The following is a 23,918-nucleotide window of genomic DNA, read 5'->3' as shown; positions in this document are numbered from 1 at the left end:
TATTACAAGTCTGCACATCATCTGCCCCATTCTGTTTAAATCTGGTTCTGCACTGAGCGGATAGGGCCGGAGCCTGCTGCTCTGGTCACGGGCAGTCACTACATCCACCCGTGGTAAAATCCAACACTGATCCCCCAATTACACCAGTGGGTCTCGTTGTACAGTAGATTCAAACATATTGTTGACACCTGATAAGCAGGTACTGGTGATTAAGCAAGGTATGGACGAGATATATTACCTTGTCTTATAGGTTCAGGACCTTATATCAGCTTGTGATATATACACAATACAGAAAGTACCCGCCAAGTAGCTGTAGAGCAGCACACTATATGATTTGGTTGTGTCTTGAACGTAGTTGGACTCAGGTGCTCCAAGAAAAATGACACCTGACTAAGGACAGTTTGTGAGTTTTCCACTTTGTATCATACAAAAAAACAAAATGATGTTTTCATATAAATACCCAGCTAACGGTCCCGACTTTCCAGGGACTGGTAAGACATAGTTGCCAACATAATAAATCTTTCCTGCTGCCAGGCAAAAATATAACTTTTAATAATAGTCTAAAAGGACCTTGAAGCATTACAATTTCTACCATGTTATAATCTACTGTTTTGCCTTTTGAATAGTAGTTTAATTCACTTTATTACTCCATTGGGCGCCTTTACAGCATCTTACAAAGGATCTATACAAATATATAAAAATATTATTAAAGCTTGGAATAATAAACAAATTAATTATATACAGTGGCCTAGTGGATGGCACTTCTGCCTCACAGCACTGGGGTCATGAGTTAGATTCCCGACCATGTCCTTATCTGTGTGGAGTTTGTATGTTCCCTCTTTGTTTGCGTGGGTTTCCTCCGGGTGCTCCGGTTTCCTCCATGAGAAATGCTATAGCCACTGCTGTAAGCCATCCTTACCAACCAGAGCTGCCATCAGGGGGGTACAGGGAGTACAGTAGTATGGGGCCCAACATCAGAATGGGGCCCCACCAGCCCTGGGCCAAAGCAAATTTATTAGGGGCGGGGACCTCCACAGGGAATTAAGCGAGGTAGCAGGCGCCATTTCTAGGCAGCAGCTGCGCCTGAGATGTAAGAGGAAGGAAGGAGGGGGGCCCTGCCTGTTACATTTGTACTGGGCCCTGCAATTTCTGATGGCAGCCCTGTTACCAACTTTGTAGTGTTGCCCCCCTCCCCAGGAGATCTTGGAGGTAGGGTTGAAGTGGGTGAGCAGAAGGGGGCGGGCCATGACAAATCGCATCATGTTGGCCCCTCCCCTGCGATGCAATGCCACAAAAGCATCATTTTGCTGCCGGGGGGGGGGGGGGGCGACCAAAATGACGCAATTTTCAGCAACTTGAATCATTGAGGCTCCCATCCTGCCCACTTCACTAGGAATGCTCTACCAGGAGTCCAGGAGACCTACCCTGAATTCAGGAGTCTCCTGGAAATTCCAAAAGAGAGTGGGCAAGTATGCTGTAAACTGTATCCACTACACCAGGCGAGACTGGCCACATATACGGGCCTATTTACTAATACATGGTTATATTTATTATTACATGATTATATTAACTAATACACGATGATAGGGCTGGTTTTCTATCGCCGCTTATCGTAGCGATAGAAAGCCATGGCTTATTATTAAAATCTCGCCAAGAAAACAGAGCGATAGTCTTTGTGATACTTACTACTTCGTCGAACCAGTCTGGAGGGATATGGGCTTGTGTGAGGCATCTAGCTGGTTCGAGCAGTGAAACTGAGAGCCCAGACTTCCCCTAGGTGAGTAAAAAAGTTTAAAAATAGTAAAAAAATATATATAACAAAATATTTTAAAACTACTGTATAATGAAAAATTGCTTTATTCAAATAATATATAAAAAAATTAAGATTAAAAAAAAAAAGTCCCAATCAGCAAGTTTTACACGATTTACCTTCAGACCCAATTGTAAATCGCTATGGAATTTGCTGGCGCTATATAAATAAATGATAATGATGATGATCTGTGCTCTTCATCTGTCATAACCATCGGCTGCATACTCCGTAGAGCTCTATGGACACTGCCGATCCTGAGTGCATACACACTGCAGAATTTGAACGACATCGTTCCATCACTGAACGAGATTTTTCGTCCATTTATAAAATCAAATCAAACGATACGATGAGCTTTGGAATGAATCGTTCATCGTTGCACCGTACACACTAATGCGATATCGACTCAAATGCATGTTTATTGTTTGATCGGCCCAATAATTGCCTACAAAACACTGTAGTGTGTACCAGCCAGGGGCAGGCTGGCTTGTGGGGCAGGGGGGCATCTGCCCCCTGGGCCAGTACAATAGTGGACTACTTTGGTCTGGGTCACTGGGCCACTTGCATTTTCTTTCCTTTAAAATAAGGTGCTGAGTCGATTCTTGCCCCCCGGGCTAATACTTGCCAGCCCTCCCCTGGTACCAGCCTTATATATATGCTATAGTCGGAGAGACCCGGCAAATCTTTGATAGATAGGGAGAAGTGCTATCCCTGGTGAAAAGTTTAAAACACCCGTTTTTGCGGAGACAGGGCTTTCCTCTGTTTAATAAATATAGCCATGAAACTTTAAAGTAGTGATAAGAAAATCATCTTATCTCATTGTTGTGTCCTACAAATGATCTTATTGGGGTCATTCAAACAATGTAAAGCTGCATTCATTTAAATCACTTGACTCATGTTTATTTCTTGTGAACCCTGCTGGCATTGTCATAGAACCATGCTATCCACCGTCAGCCTATTCTCGTGGTCAGTCAGATATATGATATCAATGCAACAACCTGTAGCCTGGTGGGAGTGTAGATAGTGATTTATTACAGTATACCAGCCCTGATGCTTTCTGTAAGTTAGGTGAGCCTGTCGTGAAAATAATTTCTAGAACTCAGTTCTGCTTGGGACAGTAAAGAACCCATTTGCCATCCAAACATTTCGGTGATTACGTTTTTTAATTTTTAGAATAAGTAGCTCTCTGCCAGCTTTTGTTTAAAATGCTGATGACTTGTGTGGTTTTATATTCTTTCATTTACTAGAGCAAAGGAGTATACAAGTAAAAGGCAGCTGCAGATAAATCTTTGCCCTCATTACCACAGGGAATAAACAGAAGGACACAGATGCTAGTTAATATATTCAGAGCCATCACATTTGCAAGATGACCACAGGACTGACAGCTCAATGGGTTTGTCCCAGACTTAATGATAAGGTTTCAGATTTCATGTGCATTCATATTGAAATTATTCAACCCCCTCCCCCCCCCCCACCCCCCAAAAAAACACAGACATTTGCTCCAGCAGTTAATTCAGGCCGTTATAATGCCAGCATAGGGCAACTTTAATTCTACATCTATTAGTAAATATACATTATGCTCTGTGTCACTTTATACTCTATGACAATACTGGTCCAAAATAAAGTTATTCACATTAAGCTTTTCTAGAGTTAATTTAGTTTCAAAAAGTTTTATTGTTTAGGCCTTATATTTCTTATTTCTAAGTGTGATCTCAAATTTCGGATTGTCTCCAATAATTTAATTTTATTAGCTGGTGCTTCATATGTTATCCTAGGCATTTAAGTGTTATTCTCCAGAGGCTACATTTCCAAGTACCCCTTTTTTCTGTACTTTAAAAAGATTTGCACAGAGTTTTCTTAATTTTTGCTCTTAAACATTTATTATTCTGCAGAGCGACCCAATGATCTGTGCCTAAAAGTTGTCCTAAACTTTGCAGAGAAATTTTTTTTTTTAAAAAAAAGTGTCCCCTTATTAATCGTACTTCCTCAGAACACGCAGCAGGGCTTATGGAACAATGATGCCAGTGCTCCCAGATTGGTTTGGCAGCTTCATTGTTCTGGAGCGTAAACCAGACGCACTTATGTCCCGGCCTCTTTCATAGACTTTTGTTCATACCAAATTAATCTTTTTTTTCTGTAATAGCGTTCATGATGGTATGTTAAAGGACTTGCATCCTAGCAACTGGAGGCTGGTTGCTCGGCAACGCAGTTACTGACAGGATTTTCTTCTTACATGGAATGAGGTTTGGAAAAAGTTTGAGGGACTCAAGTGATGGTTTCAAGGTCAGCAGATATGAATGTGCCGTACAACGTGGCACAGTTTGCTTTGTCGTTTTAAGAAATAAGTAATCAATAGCAACATTAAAGTAATTATGGCAGGTTCACTTTTACTGTTATACTTGTATATGTTGGGTCTGATTCATTAGGGAAAGTAAAGCAAAACAAATTAATAACTTTTCACTTTGGCATAACCATGTTGCATTGGAGGAGGGGGGGGGGGGTAAATTTATAATGTGGGAGAAGATTTATAATTGAGGTAGGGCATGTTCTAGATCAACTTCAAATGTCAGTGTAAAAATAAAGATATCATGTATTTGTGTCTGACATGAAAAAACAGCCAGTATTTTCCTTATGTGCAAAATAATCAACTGATTTGCCCTCCTGCAAATTGCAACATGGTTTTGCCAAGGTGCACAGTTACTCATATCTTTTGCTTTACTTTTCCTTAATGAATCAGGCCCATTATCTATATTATTTGTGCACTTTTATTATTTATGTTTATTAAAATAAATACTATGGTACCTATTTTATTTATAAAATTCACGATTATTATTGATATTCTTCTTCTTCTTATTATTATTATTATTACTGTTTTCATATTAAGTATTTATAAAGTATGTTTTATGCTGGCATGTATAATTTTCAAATATATACACAATGCCTGCATATTAGTACAATCTTTTGTCTTATTTTAGAGGTGACCCCCATTCCTCCCAAGTAGCAGGACTGTGGGTGTCCCTGGTAGGTCCAGAGAAGCACACCCCTGCCATCTCTGGTTATGGTCACTTTTCCAGGGCGGGCACCTTAGAGAAGATAAATGCATGCAGCCCTGAATGCAATGTGTATAATATAGCTGCTTGGGTGACTTCTATGGCTCATCCAATCAGCTTTACCCACACACTGCACTGGGCAGTGTTTTTATTAAAACTTCTCTAAATGCCTCAGCCCTGAAGAAGTGCAAGTTACTGGTGCCGGCAGGTGTCAGATTCTGAAGAACTGTGAGGTCCCGGAAATAGAGAAGAGATAGCAGTTAATAGAGGCTAAATGTAGTTATTTCTATTCATAACAGCAAGTTCCAGCCACCAAACAGCTCTGAGGCATAGACTCCACGAGACCTCTGGGGGTGTCCTGTGGTATCTGGCACCAAGACATTAGCAGCAGACCCTTTAAGTCATGTAAGTTGCGAGGTGGGACCTCCATGTCTCAGACTTGTTTTTCCAGCATATCCTACAGATGCGCACTTGGATTTAGATCTTGGGAATATGGAGGCAACATCTTGAACTCATCTTGTCATGTTCCTCAGACCATTCTTTAACAATTTTTGCAGTGTGGCAGGGCGCATTATCCTGCTGAAAGAGCCCACTGCCATCAGGGAATACCGCTGCCATGAAGTGGTCCACTTGGGCTGCATCAGTAGTTGGTTAGGTGGGAAGTGTCAAGTTAACATCTACATGAATGCCAGGACCAATGGTTTCCTAAAAGAATATTGCCCAGAGCATCTCTCTGCCTCTCTGGCTTGCCTTCTTCACATAGTGCATCCTGGTGCCATCTCTTCCCAGGTAAACGACACACATTAGGACTTGATCGTCCACATGAGGTAAAAGAAAAGGTGATTCATTAGACCAGGCCACTATTTTCCATTACTCCATGGTCCAGTTCTGGCGCTCACGTGCTCATTGTAGGCACTTTCAGTGGTGAACAGGGGTCAGCATGTGCACTCTGACCAGTCTTCAGCTATGCAGCAAGCTGCGATGCACACCTCTAACACTGCACTGTGTGTTCTAACACCTCTAACACCGCACTGTGTTCTAACAACGCACTGTGTGTTCTAACACCTCTAACACTGCACTGTGTTCTAACACTGCACTGTGTGTTCTAACACCTCTAACACCACACTGTGTGTTCTACCACCTCTCCATCAGAGCCAGCATTAACTTTTTCGACAGTTTTCGCTACAGTACCTCTTCTGTGGGATTGGATCAGATGGGATAGCCATCACTCCCCACACGCATTAATGAATCTTAGGCGCCCATGATCCTGTTGCCAGTTACCAGTTGCCCTTCTTTGGACCACTTTTGGTAGGTACTAACCACTGCATACCAGGAACACCCCACAAGATCTGCTGTTTTAGAGATGATCTGACCCATCTAGCCATCACAATTTGGCCCTTATCATAGACGCTCGGATCCTTTGGCTTGCCCATTTTTCCTGTTTCCAACACATACACTTCAGAACTGATTGTTCACTTACTGCCTAACATATCCCACTGCTGGACATTGTAACAAATTAATCTATGTGATTCACTTCTCTTTTCAGTGGTTATAATGTTGTGGCTGATTGGTGTACATATAGCTATATTTTGTCTTCATCCTGTTGTTTTGCATATTGAATGAGTTACATGAACTGCACATAATATAATTGTCTGTGTATGTTCACATATGCATTATTTATTACTGGTTTTATGTTATAGAAACATTCAGATGGATATTGACATACTGTAGTCCTAAAGTCAGGCAATGCCTGCAGGCTGCAGTGTTTCTCTTGAGAATTTAAACGCCTCAGTACCTCTTGTATCAAACAGAAACGTAAGGGATTGATAAAAAGTAGTCAAACTCAAGATTATTTGCACTATAATCCTATTTTCAAAGGAAAATCATGCAAACAAGTTGTTTTCCATGCACGTAGATTTATTATTGCTGCTATCCAGTGGCGCACGCAGGGGGGGATTCTGAGTCTCCAGAAACAACCCCCCCCCCACTGCGCTAACTAAGTGGCCGCCACTATCCCATACAGCAGCCGCGGCGCTGTTAAAGAAGCGTCCGCGGCGGTGTATGGTGTATACAGCACCGCCGCGGACGCTTCTTTGACAGCGCCGCGGCTGCTGTATAGGACAGCGCTGCCGATACGTGGTTTTTTTTGACAATCCTGCGTGCGCCCCTGCTATCGTACCTATTTGCAGCACAATAGAACATTCCCTAGAACCTACAGGTTAAGCATTGTACAGCTGCATGTGATATATCACCCTGCAGTAACTTCACTGTACTTCAGATGAACACCAGACAGACCCAGGAAAACATTCTAATTACATGACAGTGGGGCAACAGCATACTTGCCAATTTCTTAATTCCCCTCCTCCCCTCCGGGACCTCCCGACGGGAAGTCAGTTGGCAAGAGCAGGTCAGAACGTGGTGCAACAAATCTCATCATTTTGGCCCCACCCCCTGCGATATTATGATGCGATTGTGGCATTTTATAGCAGGGGGCGTGCCCACAATGACATGAATCACGTCATTGAGGGAGAAAGACTTCTTCCAGGGGGTCTGTGAAATCTACTCGAAGTTCGGGAGTCTCATGGGCATTCCTGGAGGGTAGCTAAGTATGCAACAGGGAGCCCGTGCCTTTGCCTGAGGCCCCCCAGCCGGCTGCTCCCAAGCTTATCAGAACAGGGGCAGCCAACGTCCACGTCACATGACCTTCTCTGTACAGTGCATGGAGGTCACGCGGAATACCCTGAGCAGGAGGTAGTGGAGTGTGTTTTGCCTCCTTCCTCTCTTTGGCCCCGTTGAAGCCGGGAGGGCTAAACAGCTACTCACTCTTCTATAGTCTCCTCAAGTACTCCTAACAAGACTTGTATTGTAGTTTACCACAATCTTGCAAGTGAACTCATCTAATTAAATTTGATAGTAATTATCAAACTTGTTCTTACACAGACAGATTCTCAAAATATGGCCCAGGCAGCTCTAGCAGAAGAAGCTAAAAGGTCCTACAGATATGTGTACCTGTTCAGTCCGGTAGTGTGGCTGTCCCAGCCACTTGGCTTTTAGCTGGAGAATTATCATGTAGAAAATGAATCATCTGCATTTAGGTTGTGCCTTCTGACAGTGGATCTATAGCGAGTGTATTCAATATGTGTTTGCCAATTTTTTTCTGAAACGGGATTTCAGAGTGTTCTGAAACGTGATGAAGAATTCCAACGTTGTCTATGCAGCCATGTGAACTCTTAAAAGTGTCTATGAAAAGATTTAATGAAAAATGGGTTGGAAGGAAAAGAATATGGGTAGTGCTGCAGTCCTGTTTTTTTTTTACATCTTTGATACTATTTCCTTGATATCACATTGTTTCTGTTTTCTGTTTCAAAATTAAGCCCAGTCCCCACCCACTTCAATAGGGAAATGGACAGGCTGCAGAAGGGTGCACTGCTCTAACAGGAGTCCAGAAGGACTCCTAGAAATCCCAGAGTTTCCCGGAATGTTCAAGAGAGTAGGCAACTACGGGATAGGTTAAGTAAATGCTTACAGCAAGTAAAGCCACTATTTTACACTATATGGACAAAAGTATTTGAACGCTTGACCAATACACCAACAGGGACTGTAGTAGCATTGTATTCAAATACATATACTTTAATATGGAGTTGGTACCCCTATTGTAGCGATAACAGATTCCACTCTTCTTGGGAGGCTTTCCACAAGATGTTGGAGTATTTCTGTGGGAATTTGTGCCCAATCATTCTGTAGAGCATTTATGAGGTCAGGCACTGATGTTGGACGAGAAGGCCTGGCTCGCAATCTCTGTTCCAGTTCATCCCAAAGGTGTTCAATGGGCTTGAGGACAGGACTCTGTGTGGACCAGTCAAGTTCTTCCACACCATACTCATCAAACCATGTCTTTGTAGTCCTTGCTTTGTTCATGGGGGCATAGTCATATTGGGCCTTCACCAAACTGTTGCCACAAAGTTGGAAGCATAGCATTGTCCAAAATGACTTGGTATGCTGAAGCATTACGATTGTCCTTCACTGGAGATAAGGGGCCTAGCCTAAACCCTGAAAAACAGCCCCATACTATTATCTCTCCTCCACCAAACTTCACAGTTGGCATAATGCCGTCAGGCAGGGAACGTTCTCCCGGCATCCGCCAAACCCCCGACATCTGACTGTCAAGCAGAGAAGCGTGATTCGTCACTCCACAGAACACGTTTTCACTGCTCTACAGTTCAGTGTCGGTGTGCTTTACACCACTCCATCCGACACTTGGCATTGGTCTTGGTGATGTGAGGCTTGCATGCAGCTGCTCAGCCATGGAAACCCATTCCGTTAAGCTCCCACCGCACAGTTTTTGTGCTTGCATTAAAGCTTAGTGGAAGTTCAGAAATCTTTAGCTATCGAATCAGCAGAACGTTGGCGCATTTTACGCACCATGTGCCTTAGCAGTGGTTGGCCCCGCTTTGTGATTTTATATGGTCATCCGCTTTGTGGCTGAGTTGCTGTTGTTCCTAAACACTTCCACTTTCTAATAGTATAACTTACAGTTGACCGTGGAATATCCACCAGGGATGAAATTTCACAAACTGTCTTATTGCAAAGGTGGCCTCCTATCACAGTACCACGCATGAAGTCACTGAGCTCTTCAGAACGACCCATTTTGTATCACAAATATTTGCATATGGAGACTGCATGACTAGGTGCTTGATTTTATACACCTCTGACAACGGGTCTAATTGAAACACCTAAATTCAATAATTAACAGGTGTGGCCAAATACTTTTGTTCATATAGTGTATGTTATAGGCTGTGTATTACTGAGCTGAATACTCTAAATTTTGTAACTGAAATGTTTGTACTTACCTAAAGGTGCTTCTGTAACAGAGCAGATTGTGACTGACACAGCAAACCACAAATGCTTACCAGAAATTCCCTGTGTGTGGATTGGTGGAGTCATTGGCAGGGACAGGTCTAGTGATGTCACAGTGACTCAAATTACTGCAGTCTCTTTCTTTCTGTACCCTGTATGAGATCCCATCAAGACGCTGTCCTAAAGATGTAGTAGTGTCAGCTGTAAATGATGGGAAAGAAACATTTTACTATGTAACAGAGCTGGAGGGAAACATCACAATTTCGGGGTTAAGTGGTCCTTTAAATGAAGGTCAAATCCCAGTATCCCTACTGTTAGCTGCTGAAGCTGGAGGAAGCTCTGCTTGAAAAGAAAATCCTGAGATTGAGACTAAGGGGCATATTAATCCTGCTCTGGAATAGTCGGCATACATATTATAATGGATCGCGTAAACAACTTATGTCTATAAAACATTGAAAATCTATTTTTTAAAATGCAATTCAAAAAAGTGGTAAAAAAAGTAGCATAAAAATCAACATATACACAAATATAGAGTTAATGTAAAAGCAAAATTTTACAGGAAATAAAGAAATGCAAAGCTACACTGAAAGTTATTATGTTGGTGTTAAGTGTAATTTTTCAGTGTACAGTGTTGATTGGGAAAACATTGGGGAGGGGGTTGGTGGTGGGATTTCATGCCTTAATGAATATACTTTGAGGCGAAACAGAGCTAGGGCCTCAGAGGAGGCAACTTGGCATTGCTGGGCCCCATAGCCACTGCACCCCCTATTGTTACACCACTGAATATACATTTTCTTTGGAAGCCCCAGTTGTCCAACATCATCAGTTACTTTTAGCATAAGTTATTTGGAGTCTGATGTGCAACACCAGTTAAATCTCCCAAAAATCAGATCAGTTTTTATTGTCCACTGTTACCATTTTTTTTATTGGAAAATGTCAGGCTTGGAGCAATCGCTCCCAACTGTTATCTTTGTGAAGTAATGAGGTTAAAAAACCCTCTATTTAAATATAATATTATGTGTATATCACACCTCTGGGGTTTCATGTAATACATAAAGGGCCTGATCATAAAGGAACGTAAAGTGAATGCAGTTTGCATTTTTTTTTATCCGGATCTAATATCTTTTGGTTGGTGTACTCCAGGAGATTCCGGGGGCAGGAGGGCGTGTGGGGGCGGGGCTTTATGAATTGCGTCATTCGGCCATGCCCCCTAAACAGGCAACACAATTTTACCCTATTCCAAGGGGCGGGGCTGCGACGACGCGATAATCGCGTCACTAAGCCCCGCCTGCACCATGTTAACTACCGAAGGATGCTGCATGCGGGAGGTTGACCTGCTCTCCCGGAAGTCCCGGATGACTCCCACAAATTCGGGAGTCTCCCAGACATTCCAGGAAGAGTAGGCAACTATGTGTAATATGCACAAAGGTACGCCTGTATTTAACAAGAGGATCATCATCAACATCATCAACATTTATTTATATAGCGCCAGCAAATTCCGTAGCGCTTTACAATTGGGAACAAACATTGATAAGACAATACTGGGTAATACATACAGACAGAGAGGTAAGAGAACCCTGCTCGCAAGCTTACAATCTATAGGACAATGGGAGTTAGAAACACAAGGAAATGTGTTACATCATATTGCACAATGGACCAGCTAGAATGCAAAGGTAAAAGCATTGAGTGGGCTGTGTGTGTGGCAGTGTTGGTCAGAGGGTTGTTGTCTTGCGTTAGCAGTGTAGAGGATGGTAATAGGGTAATCTAGGGAAATTAAGATGGTGGTTGAGGAATATCATAACCTTGTCTGAAGAGGTGGGTTTTCAGTGAACGCTTGAAGGTTTAAAGACTAGAGGAAAGTCTTAATGTGCCTGGGAGGGAATTCCACAAAGTGGGTGCAGCCCAGAAAAAATCCTGTAACCGAGAATGGGAGGATGTGATGAGAGTGGAGGAGAGATGTAGATCTTGCGCAGAATGGAGGTGTCGAGTAGGGAGGTATTTCGAAACCAGTGAGGAGATGTATGTCGGTGCAATTTTGTTGATGGCCTTGTATGTTAGTAGAAGAATTTTATATTGGATTCGTTGAAATACAGGCAGCCAATATAGAGACTGACAGAGTGGCTCAGCAGAGGATCTCAGGAAACATTTGTAGTTGAATACGGGTATAAGTATCCTCTGCTTATTGTGGCTTTTGTGTATGCAGACAGAAACGACACACTGCAAGATACGCACAATGCATATGTATATATCCTAGCAGAACGCACAGATAAAAAATATATTAAAGACTTAAACACCTATTAATAATGCAATCATTAATAAAAATACTTTAAAAAAAAATAAAAATGTTCCCCCCGAAATACATTTATCAGGATGTTGTTAATAACTACTGTACATAAAATGCATTTTTACAGTTGTTCGTGGTTCCAAGCACATGTTCTAGCATGCAGACACCACCTTCATCATCATCACTCGGCACGTACACCTGACCTGTAGCTGGTGCAAGTGATATGACTAAAAATCACGTACCTCAGAGATGCCCAGTCGAATGTGTGTGCCCGGCCTCAGCAATCCCTTACTGTACATTGACTACATGCATACGCCCCTTCCCTTTCACCCGTTCCGCCCTTGAAAACCTAGGACGTCGGAAGTGTCTTTTGCGTTTGACGATGAATTACTTGCACTTGCGTTCACTGGCGTGTAGTCCGTATCTGAGCAAAATACGGCATGTATCGGCATTTACGTTCCTTAATTAATCAAGTCCACAATGTACCTCGCTTGCTGTGTTGGATACTTGAACAAGGCAGGTACTAAGTGAGACAAGCTACTTTCTAAAAATAGAAAAACGATTTAGAATGCAGAGGAAGAATAAGAAGTATCTCAACCAATGCACCAAATGTATTAACAAGCCCACATGACCTTTATAAATGTCATGTACACCGAGGGACAGCAGATTTACTTCTGGGCAAGCGGATAGTTCTGATATGAGTGGTTTGTGTACGTGCTCAGAAGTACCCCTGAAAGAGTAATGGATGGGGGTCTCTCTTACAATTCTTGTTTATGACAAAACATATAGTAGCAAAAGCGCACTAAAAATGTGACACAAAAACTTTTGCCACAAAGGCATGGAAAACATCATGTAATGCTTTAGATGAAAGAACCTTTATGAACACAAACCTAAGTGTAACTTTGACAGCTTCAGCCAACGTAAGACAATGGTCACAGAAACCTGATTTCATAGTCTGCAGGACGACATAATGGGCCTGGTGACGTGGCCTGGTGACGTGGCCTGGCAGAGCATTGCTTGTCAGACTCACACATAAGACCATGAAGTCTGCAGCAACATCTGCAGCCTTCCCACAACCAGGGACATTGGGGACATTGCACTGCAGGATTATCCTGATAGAAAAAGCCAGTTCTATTGTTAGAATTGTACCTTCTGTTCTTCGTTAGGAGATATCTGGTGCTCCAGTCACTGTATGGTCTTAGCTTTGTGATTTGTGATGTACAAAATGTCAACCGCATCAGCAGCTCCAACATGTACAAGTAAAACTGTTTGTAAATTAAGGGGCTCATTTAGAGGTGGAAACATAAACAAATGTGAGAGGCATTTTCCATATAGAGGGGAATTCAGTTAGCCGAGAAGTGTCCCCGGAATGTCTGTGAGACGCTTTCCGTCAGAGATTTCTGTAAATTCTCTGCTCATTTTTGGTGCAAGAAAAAGATTTTCACCGTAATTGCCGGCAATGTGCGCGGTGCGATGTCTCCACGTCATATCGCCGGCAATTGAATCCCCCTCATAGAATGTAATTAAATACAAACACTGCCACAAATGTTGTTTTACCCATTTAAAAATGAAATGGGGATCTTTTTTCATGCGGTAGTCCAAATGGAATGGTAAGTATTACGAATAGACGTCCACGGCTTAATATAATAAAGCAACCACATTAGTGAATGGAGCACGGGAGGGGTCAGTACGCCATCATCTAATCAGAAGCACATTATGGAGGCACCTATCTCAGAGACACTTCACTAGGAAGTGGGCAGGATGGGGGAGAATGGCCGCCTCTCCCGGGAGTCCAGGAGACCTACCCAGAACTGAGCAGTCTCCCAGATAGTCCGGGAGAGTTGGCTATTTGTATAATACTACTTTTCCCTGAATATCAGAGTATCTCTGTCTAATTAGGAAATGAAACGTTGGACGGTTGGTCACTGATTTTATTTCCTGTTTGTATCAATACACACACACATACATATATATATATATATATATATATATATATATATGCAGGTTAGAACCACAGTATTCATTCGCTTCAGTCCATGCCCAATTGGAGCTTACAATCCTATTACCTGTCACACACAACTTGGAAAATATAAAAACTCCACACATATTAGTCCCATGGTCAGAATCAAACTCATTACCCCAATGTTGTGAGGCAGCTTTGCTAACCACTGTGCCACCATGGTGCCCCATATAACAATGAGGGTGCAAATATAATGTCGCTGGGGAAAAGGTGTTTTGCGTTACCGGCTCTGGAGGTGAATAAAAAGCATTTAATTTATTGCATCTTCGTGTGTACAACAGGAAAGCTATGTACTTGAAAATGTGTATTTTTTGTTATAGTCTTGGTTTTGTAAAACATTTGAGTAATTTGCATTTGTCATTAAAGAGAAACTACATTTCTGAACTGAGATTTACTATCCAGCATACCATTCATTAACCTTGATACAGATTGAGACAATGGCTCCATTGTTCATTCCTTGCTGATGTTGTTTGGTCATGGAACATGGGTGGAGCTTAATGAAAGCATAGAAATCCAGCTATACTGTGACAAGGTTCAATAAATGTGTGCAACTAAAGCCACTGATGTGGGCATAAATGTAGCACATTTCTCCAATGTGGGAGAAATTTATTTTAATTATATCTTCTTTTTTCCTTTATTTTCAGGAATTCAGATCATATTATCACGGCTTCAAAAACAACAGCAAGGTGGAGTCAGACACATGTAACGGCTTCATGGGCTTGAAGGATGATTTCGCGCACAGTTTTGGATGCCATTATGCAAAGAGCAGTGATACACACTTAAGTGCAATTGTACCGTGGACTATCCTGCGTAAACCGACAATGGATAAAGTTAATTCCCGAAAAGATGACTCAGACAAAGATACCTCTGAGGAGACCTGCAGCTCAAGCGGTGACTCAGAAGAAAGCACAAATTCTGACAATGAGTCAGAGCTGTCTGGGAGACTTGTAGCAGAACCTTGTCGGGTAGTCAAGGCGCATAGACAACTGTGTCGTTCTCCTTGCATCGAGCCATATATTCTAAAGCGGAATGAGATTCTACAAGACCTTAAAAGCGAGGATGATCCTACAGGCTCTAAAGAGATAAAGAAACCACCTGACACACTAAAGGAATACCAAACAAAACTAGACTTTGCACTTAAATTAGGTTACTCAGAAGAACAGGTTCTTCTTGTTCTCAACAAACTTGGTACCAATGCTTTAATTAATGACATTTTGGGGGAGCTTGTCAAGCTTGGCAGCAAGAGTGAAAATGATCAAAATGGGGGCATAAATAACACGGTTTTACGGGAAGCACCTTCCTTGGAATCTCAAAGATCCGAATCTCCTTTTCACCAAGAAGTAATTGATGATAATGAAAACCTAAAGCCGATTGTCATTGATGGGAGCAATGTTGCCATGAGGTAAGTGATTGCTAGACAGAAAGTGTATGCTCATTGGTGGTTGGTACAGTTTATTACACAGATGTGCATACTTGCCTAGTCTCCACGAATATCCGGGAAATTCCAGAAAGTCTCCCAGACGATGTAGGCCTGCTCCTGCATCCTGCTCAATCGTCTCGCAAAGTGAGCAGACACGTGATGAAATTCACTGTCAGCCGCTGCATTGCGCAGCAGGTAGTGGGTCCGTTATGACGCGAAACGCGTCATCATTCGCTTGCACTTGCCCCTTAGACCTCCCCTCCAGGATCTCATGGAGAGAAGGTAGAAAAAGTAGGCACTTATGATTAAATGTCATATTTTTTGTCTTTTATGTGCCAATAATAACTCCTACTGTAAAAGTATATCATAATTATAAATCAGAAATGGCTAATATTTAAATGTTCTATTTGCTCCAGATTTAATTGTACTTTCTAATAAAATACTATACTATAATGCCTATGTCTGAACATGTAAAGGGTATTTCCAATTAAATGTATTGGCTTGTACATAAGCATATGTATGATTTAGACAGAATTGTCTATCTTCATTCCCTACAACACAGTACAGCTCTGCTTTTTTGCATTGGACATAGTTGTATACACTGAGCAGTTTTGTATCATATCTAAAGGCAACAAATACAAACAATTCTGCCTGGACCATAAAAAGCTAAAGCAGAGCAGGAACGAAGAATTGGCAATATCTTTAGTAAAATTTGCAGAAGGACATGCACAATCCAATCAAATAGTTGGACAAATGTAAAAACCCCTTTAAGCTCATCTCTTTTGCTTTCAGTAGATTTCTAAAGTTAAATTATGCTATTTACTTAACTGATTTATAGTTGGACGTAAATCCAAACTACAGTCTGCAAAAATATGCTTTACTTCACTGTGCATTCGCAGTCAAAGCATCATAATTAGTTAAACATAACTTGCACTTGCAGCCCCTTACACCCATCCTGGCATAGCCTGGTGTATCCGCTATCGCGAGGGCACCCCACATTTTTTTGTTCACCTGCATTATTGGTAACCAGTTCAGGCTTTAACACCGATACTTGTTACTTGTTTTAGGGAGGGGGATCAGGGATTTGCAAACACAAATTACTTACACTATCGGCATGCGCAATGTGTTGGCCATACACTTAATTGGGAGCTTTCCTGATAGTCGGCTCAAGGGCTGAAATGTTGTATGTATATATATATTTTTTTCCCTGTGTCTGGATTAAGGTACCGGGAGAGTAGGACATCCTCCCGCATCTGCCCACTTCCTAGTGAAGTGGGCAGGATTAGAGCTGCCACGACGCAATTCTCAGTGGCCAAAAATGATACAATTTGCCAAGCCCTGTCCTCCTCCGTCCACACACCCAGTGGCAGAACTACCATTGGTGCGGCAGGTATTGTGCACCGAGGCCCATGGAGATAAAGGGGCCTCTGCATCTGCATAGGGTTAGGGGTCCCGGTTTCCTCCCCGCATACCTACACTGTGGCCCACAGCTCACTAGTTCCACCTCTCTGCACAGCCCACCTCCTCTCTGGGAACTCCCAGAGGGGAACATCAAAATGTCAACAAGTATGATTAAGTAGTGAGTATTGTGTGTCCCTCCCCCATAAAGGAGGAAAACATATGTAAAGGAATATGGGCTGCAGAGCAGAGACTGGGTATGTGTTTGTTCACTGGTGTGCATTATATGGCTGAGACTTGGTTGCTCTTTCAGCATATTGTGTCATTTGGATGCTCTGTGTGTTGCATGTCAGTCATTAGGATGCTCACTGTATTGTTTAGTGATACCTAGGACGTTCTCTGTGTTGTATGGCGGACACTAGGTTGCACTCTGTATTGTTTGGCGGTCACTGGGATGGTTTCTGTATTGTGTGACACAAGGATGCTCTCTGTATTGTTTATCTAACACTATTACTGTCCAAATTATTATGCATAACAGAATAATACTTGCTTTTTCTTACTTGCAATACATTTTTCAGGGGAGTATTTTTTGTTTCATTAGAACAAAAATGGCAATAGCTGAATGTGCCAGAATGTGAACAGCCAATCAGTGAGGCTTGCCTCTGATTGGCCTGAGCATGGAAAAACTGCTATGATTGGCTGTTCATGTGTTGACCTTTCATGGTCAATGATTACACTTAATTGTAAATCAGGTCAAATAAGTTCGTCCATTGACCAAAAGAATCAGTAAGTTATGACAGGGGGAAGTCACACTGCCAGTCTCCCTCTTATAGGGTGACTAACCCAGCCTGGCATAACCTGGTGCCTCTTTTGCTTTCCTCTTTTCTGAGGGGACACCACACATTTTGTCCTCCTGCATTAGTGGTAACCAGCTCACATTATAGCATTGTTGCTTGTTACTCATTTTCTTTTGTTACTCTTGATAAGGACTGCCGCATCTTTACTCCAGCTGCACCAAACAAGCGTAGTCCATTGTGTGGGACTTAAAATTGTGGCCTACTCAAAATGATGCCCTAAATGTCTTTTTCCATATTATTATGTGTTCTGGCCAAGGATGCATTACTTCCAGCCTCATTTAAACTAGTCAATGATAGTTATTTACTAATTAAAGTGAAAATCGGCACTAGAACAATATACTGTCATCAGGTTTCATTACCTAATCTGTTCTAGAAAAAAATAAAGCTGATTGGTTGCTATGGTGTCCGTGCAGATTTGCACCATTGAGCAATGTTAGTAACTAACCTTCATATGAGGACATGGCCTGACCAGGTCTGTGAGCGCTCATCCTGTTGCCTGCTGTCTATCTTAGATATCTTGCCTGCCACTCTGAGTGTAGAAAGCTTTTCCCCAAGCAGCCTTGACCCATTGGTAATGTGATGTCCCCTGCTAAGCAACTATTCAAGGCACTAGGAAAACTAGAAAACTTCACCCAGTCCTCCCTGACCGCTCAGATTGCTGAAATAGAAGTTGACAGTTTGCTTATCCTGGAAAACCACGCAAAAACACTCGCAGAGCTTGAGAGATGGATCTCCAGGACTCAGCCAATTGAAAGGCAACTCTCTACAATACGAGAGCATATCACTGTATAGCAGCAACACCCCGAAGACCAGGTGAGTCGGATCCAACATGTTACCTCAGATTTGTGAGCCTAATGGAAGGTGATCCAATGAGATTTATAGAGGACCTGCTGATTAACATCTGTGATAGAGAAAAGCTTTCGGTGGTCTTCACTTTGGAGTGTGTCTATAGAATCCTTTCAGAGTCCCTCACAATTTTGTCACAATGTTAAGACCCCAATAGGACATTTTAAGTAAATCATTTTTGTCAGTAATTTTGAGTACTGTGCCTAAATATACAGCATTCTAAAGAAAACCAAATATAGTTATGAATGGAATTATGTGTGTTAAAATAAAATATTACATTTAAAATTCCTTTGCTACGGATTAATTTTTCTGGCAGATGCTAATGCTTCCAATGGTCCAAGCAGGAGATTCTCCATTCTACTCAGCAATCCTAGTATGAGGTTGTCATAGCCCCTCCCCTGTGAACCCCATTATAAGTATTGGGTGAAGCATTGGAACAGTGTATCCACTGAGCACAGATTTTAAAAGTGATAGGGGTTTCCAAAAAGTACAACTTAAACTTTACGGTACTGGCTTTAAAGAGTTTGAACAGCACTGACCTAGATGTTGAGGACTCGGAGCAAGCACTAGAGGTTGCCTGATATGTTTGACCTTACTTAAGTGACAGACTGACACAATTTACATACCTATGACTGTAGCTGCAGGTGATTTATAAGGGGGTAACATTTAACCTATTTATTTCCCAAATTTTTCATGATTTCTTGCACACATGATTCATTTCCTAAATGCCAAAATGGGGATACCATTAGCAGTAGATCCTAAGAGGTTTTTCCTGTGAATAGTTTCCATGTTTGCCAGGCCTTACACTTCATATAATCTGTTATTGGAAACACTGTTTTAAGTCTGTAAACCTAGTGCTAGACAATGGATCTCTCCAGAAGTGGTATATGAAGAAAAAATCTGCTCTGCTCTGCAAGCAGGGCCGGATTAACCCAAGGTCTAACTGGGCTACAGCCCAAGGGGCCTCAGGTATCCAGGGGGCTCTTGAAAGTGCTCAGCAGCATTGTTGATCGGTCGGGGGCGCCCCCGGCCCGATCAGTGCTGCTGAGCCTGTCACTGTAGTCCTTCCACGGCGCTCAGTAATCTCCTTACTGAGATCTAGTGAGAGTGTCACTAGATCTCCTCAGTAGGGAGCTTACAGCACGACGCGGAAGGACTACAGTGACAGGAGAAGGAGAAGGAGGTAAGCGTTTGGGGCGGTGGGTGTCTAACAGGGGGGACCTCACGGGGGAATGGGGGCCCCTTCAACCCAGGGGCCTCCATTCCCTTAATGCGGCCCTGTCTGCAAGACATAAGAAATGGTTGGACCTAATGCACAATTGCACAAATTCTCCAAGTTATTTCAGGTACAACTAGAATGCCATGAAACTGCAGCCCCAAATGTGTAGTGTCTCTTCTCCTGTACTGAGCACAGGGTACATCTCCATTAATTCAGGTCCTTTTTCCTTGTTCCTTCCATCTCACACTGGTCACCCAATTCTCAGATAACATTCCATGTTGCCATATTGTTCTAAGTATCTGGTATGATCTGAACTGTGCTTATCTCTCACGGACTAGCTTGTGCTTGTTTTCATACATCAGCACTGACTACAAGTTTTGTTGGTTACCAATTTTATGTTTTTTATACCTTAAACTTGGTTAAAACAAAACCCACCATCAATATGATTGGTAGACTAGTCAGATTAAGACAAGTCATGGTACTCTGTGGCACTGTCACAGAGGAGAACTTGCTGTGGTGCCAACAGTCCTGTTTTACTGCAGTTCCCTAATTCCTTGGCAGTTTATTTGGATTAGATAGCCAAGATGGTTACTAGTTAGTTTTTTGCCACTGACAATACAAGAAACACATTGTACAAACAATACATAACTCAGGTACTTAACAACTTATGTGACACATGGGAAAATATAGACGTAGGCAACCTATAGATCTCCAGCTCTTGTGAAAGGTATGTTTGGACTTCTGGTTTAAACTTTAAACATAGAAACATAGCATTTGAAGGCAGATAAGAATCACTTGGCCCCTCTAGTCTGCCCATTTTTAACCTATGTTAACCTTCATCCATATTTAATTCTTATTTATTTTTAAAGATATCCTTATGTCTATTCCAAGCATGTTTAAATTGCTCTACTGTATTAGCCACCTCTGATGGGAGGATATTCCACTTATCCACTACCCTTTCTGTGTAGTAGTTTTTTCTCAGATTTCCTCTGAACCTACTTCCCTCCAGTTTCAGTGCATGTCCTCGTGTTCTAATACTTCTCTTCTTTTAAAGAATATTTCCCTCCTGCTCCTTGTTAAGAACCTTGATATATTTGAAACTTTCTATCATCAATCATACTTTAACATAATGTATCTGTAGCACAAATTCCCAATTAGGCCACATAGTCAAAGTCTAAGATTGTGTGGGCCGCAACAAAAAGAAAAAGTCGCATATTTGTAAGGTATATGATTAAGAAAAAACAAATATAAAGTTTCATGTTTTCTTCCCGATGCTTCACACTGTGCCCTCCATGCTGCTTTTGCTCCTCTTCATCTGTCTCCCCTGTATCACACTGTGCCCTACATGTTGCTTTTGCTCCTCTTCATCTGTCTCCCCTGTATCACACTGTGCCCTACATGTTGCTTTTGCTCCCCTTCATCTGTCTCCCCTGTATCACACTGTGACCTCCATGCTGCTTTTGGTCCCCTTCACCTGTCTCCCCTGTATCACACTGTGACCTCCATGCTGCTTTTGCTCCCCTTCACCTGTCTCCCTTGTATCACACTGAGCCCTACATGCTGCTTTTGCTCCCCTTCACCTGTCTCCCCTGTATCACACTGTGCCCTACATGCTGCTTTTGCTCCCCTTCACCTGTCTCCCCTGTATCACACTGTGCCCTACATGCTGCTTTTGCTCCCCTTCATCTGTCTCCCCTGTATCACACTGCGCCCTACATGCTGCTTTTGCTCCCCTTTATCTGTCTCCCCTGTATCACACTGCGCCCTACATGCTGCTTTTGGTCCCCTTCATCTGTCTCCCCTGTATCACACTGTGCCCTACATGCTGCTTTTGGTCCCCTTCATCTGTCTCCCCTGTATCACACTGTGCCCTACATGTTGCTTTTGGTCCCCTTCATCTGTCTCCCCTGTATCACACTGTGCCCTTTATGCTGCTTTTGCTCCCCATCACCTGTCTCCCCTGTATCACACTGTGACCTCCATGTTGCTTTTGGTCCCCTTCATCTGTCTCCCCTGTATCACACTGTGACCTCCATGCTGCTTTTGCTCCCCTTCACCTGTCTCCCCTGTATCACACTGTGACCTCCATGTTGCTTTTGCTCCCCTTCACCTGTCTCCCCTGTATCACACTGTGCCCTACATGCTGCTTTTGCTCCCCTTCACCTGTCTCCCCTGTATCACACTGTGCCCTACATGGTGCTTTTGTTCACATTTACTTACCTTTCTATTGCCTTATTTCTTCTCTTCTGTTTTCTTTTCTTCTGATGTGATGACATCATGCCCAACATTCAGTACCAAGGGTGAAGGGCACCGACATCGTAGCATCAAATAAGTTGGGGTTTTTTTCTGGGCCCTGACGGGGACACAAAAAATATACGTTTGGCCCGCGAGTTTGACACATCTGTTGTAGAGATATTAATATCGCTGGGTAGCAGTTTCTGTCAATGTTTCTGTATTGTTCATTTGATCTGTCCGTAGAGAATATTATGTCTTGAAATCTTCTGACCCGAGAGATGATGTAAAGGTTACTGTATGTAGATATCCATATTTTAATTCACTGTGTGGCTTCACTCAATACAAAAACAACTAAAATGAATTCTTCTGGTGCCTTTTCATACCAGGACTTGATTTTTCATAAGCGATGGCTCTACAACCTTTCTGTTTTATGTCTTCCACAGAGTCAGGCCCAGTCCTTTGAAGTGCTAATGAGTTTGTAGGCAATGTGAAATCAGTTAATTAGAAAAGATGAGAAACAAATTGCATGTTTAATAAAGTCTAAATGGATTTATGAGTATACCAGGCAAAATAAACAAATGATCTGTTAAAAGATGTATGTTATTATCTGGTAATATATCCAATCCTATATTGCGTTATACTAGGATCTAACTCAATTAGAAAATTGAGGACAAGTAACCGTGACAAAATTATTAACGGTAGTTTGTCAAAAATATCACAGCAACCAATTAGAGTAACTTTTTTAATTCCTTATAAAAAGTGCTTTTATCATTTCATCTTAAATGAAGACATAAAGTTTACTGATTGTCATAGATGTAGCACTTGATTACCACTTAATAGTGTGTCCGTTATGCAGTTTTTAAAAAGCCTAATTCCCTAATGGCAATGTAAAGCTGTGCCCCTCCTACTCTATGGGGCCTATTTGTCAAATATGCCGCTTAAAAAGGGCTGGGTCATGGGGCCACCTGCATTTTTGTTCTTTAAAAAGGTTTCTAATAGGCCCTACTTACCAACTTTAGCAAAATGCGGGAGTCTCCCGGACATTCAGGGAGAGTTGGCAAGTATGTAATAGGCTGCTGAGTCGAGTCTTGACATCGGGCTAAAATTTGCTAGCCCTCCCTTCCTATTTAACAAGGATGGCTGCCGTCCTGTTCTGTTATCGTCCTCTCGGGATGGTGTTAAAAGAAAGAAAAAACACATGAAAAAATGCTTTATTATTTCAGTAAAGCATTTTTTAACTGTTAATAGCTTTTTTTAAAAAAAAAAATCGTATTTTAAGCAATTTTTTTACTATTTATTTTATTAGTATTATTTTTTTTTTAATTATTATTTTTTTTAACTAGGGAAACTAAAAGTCCCAGTCTGTGTTTGCAGTTCCACTGCGCCTGCACAAACCGGGTAGCTGGGTCACATATGCACACGTTCCCCGAGACTGGCCTGGCTAAGCGTAAAGTTAAGGCTTGCCGTTCCTGGCCAGTATCACTGAGGCAGCAGCATATCGCTCAGCTGTCTCGGCGAGATTTTATTGATAAGTTACACCGATTTGTATTTTTCCAAGATAAGCGGTCATAGAAAATCAGTCTTATTGCGGCAGTTTGATAAATAGTGCCCACAATAAATGTCATATATTTTAAAGGCCAGGTCTTCTCAGCTTGCTCATTGACAGCACAATCCCCCCTCCCGCTCAATTCTCTTTCATACTTGGAGGGATGGCTCTGACAAAGTGAGCATTCAGTGCGAAGCCCGCCAATGAAAAGGGGACGGGGCGCTTTTCATTGTGCGCAAGGTCATCCCCAACCCTCCTCACCTCTCCTAAATCATGACTGTCCCTCCTATACTGGGACATTTGTAAGGTATCACTTTTTTACGAGTTTGGAAGATGTTATTGTAATAGCCGTAGTGCGCCTCGAAATACGTTTTCCTGC

At 42.2% G+C, this 23,918-nt stretch overlaps 1 protein-coding gene across 3 annotated transcripts in view; it reads left to right on the top strand.

Moving 5' to 3' along the window:
- The window catches only part of ZC3H12C (zinc finger CCCH-type containing 12C), a 136,956-nt gene that overhangs the window by 95,274 nt on the left and 17,764 nt on the right, over positions 1-23,918 (top strand). For all 3 annotated transcript variants that reach the window (XM_075198892.1, XM_075198894.1, XM_075198891.1), the window contains one exon: positions 14,663-15,420. In XM_075198892.1, the coding sequence (XP_075054993.1) occupies positions 14,732-15,420 (689 nt within the window). In that variant the 5' untranslated portion in view covers positions 14,663-14,731. The remainder of the gene's footprint in view (positions 1-14,662; positions 15,421-23,918) is intronic.

Source organism: Mixophyes fleayi, chromosome 2, assembly GCF_038048845.1.
Source record: "Mixophyes fleayi isolate aMixFle1 chromosome 2, aMixFle1.hap1, whole genome shotgun sequence".
Taxonomy (NCBI): Eukaryota; Metazoa; Chordata; class Amphibia; order Anura; family Limnodynastidae; genus Mixophyes; species Mixophyes fleayi.
This window is presented reverse-complemented; position numbering and strand designations above follow the sequence as displayed.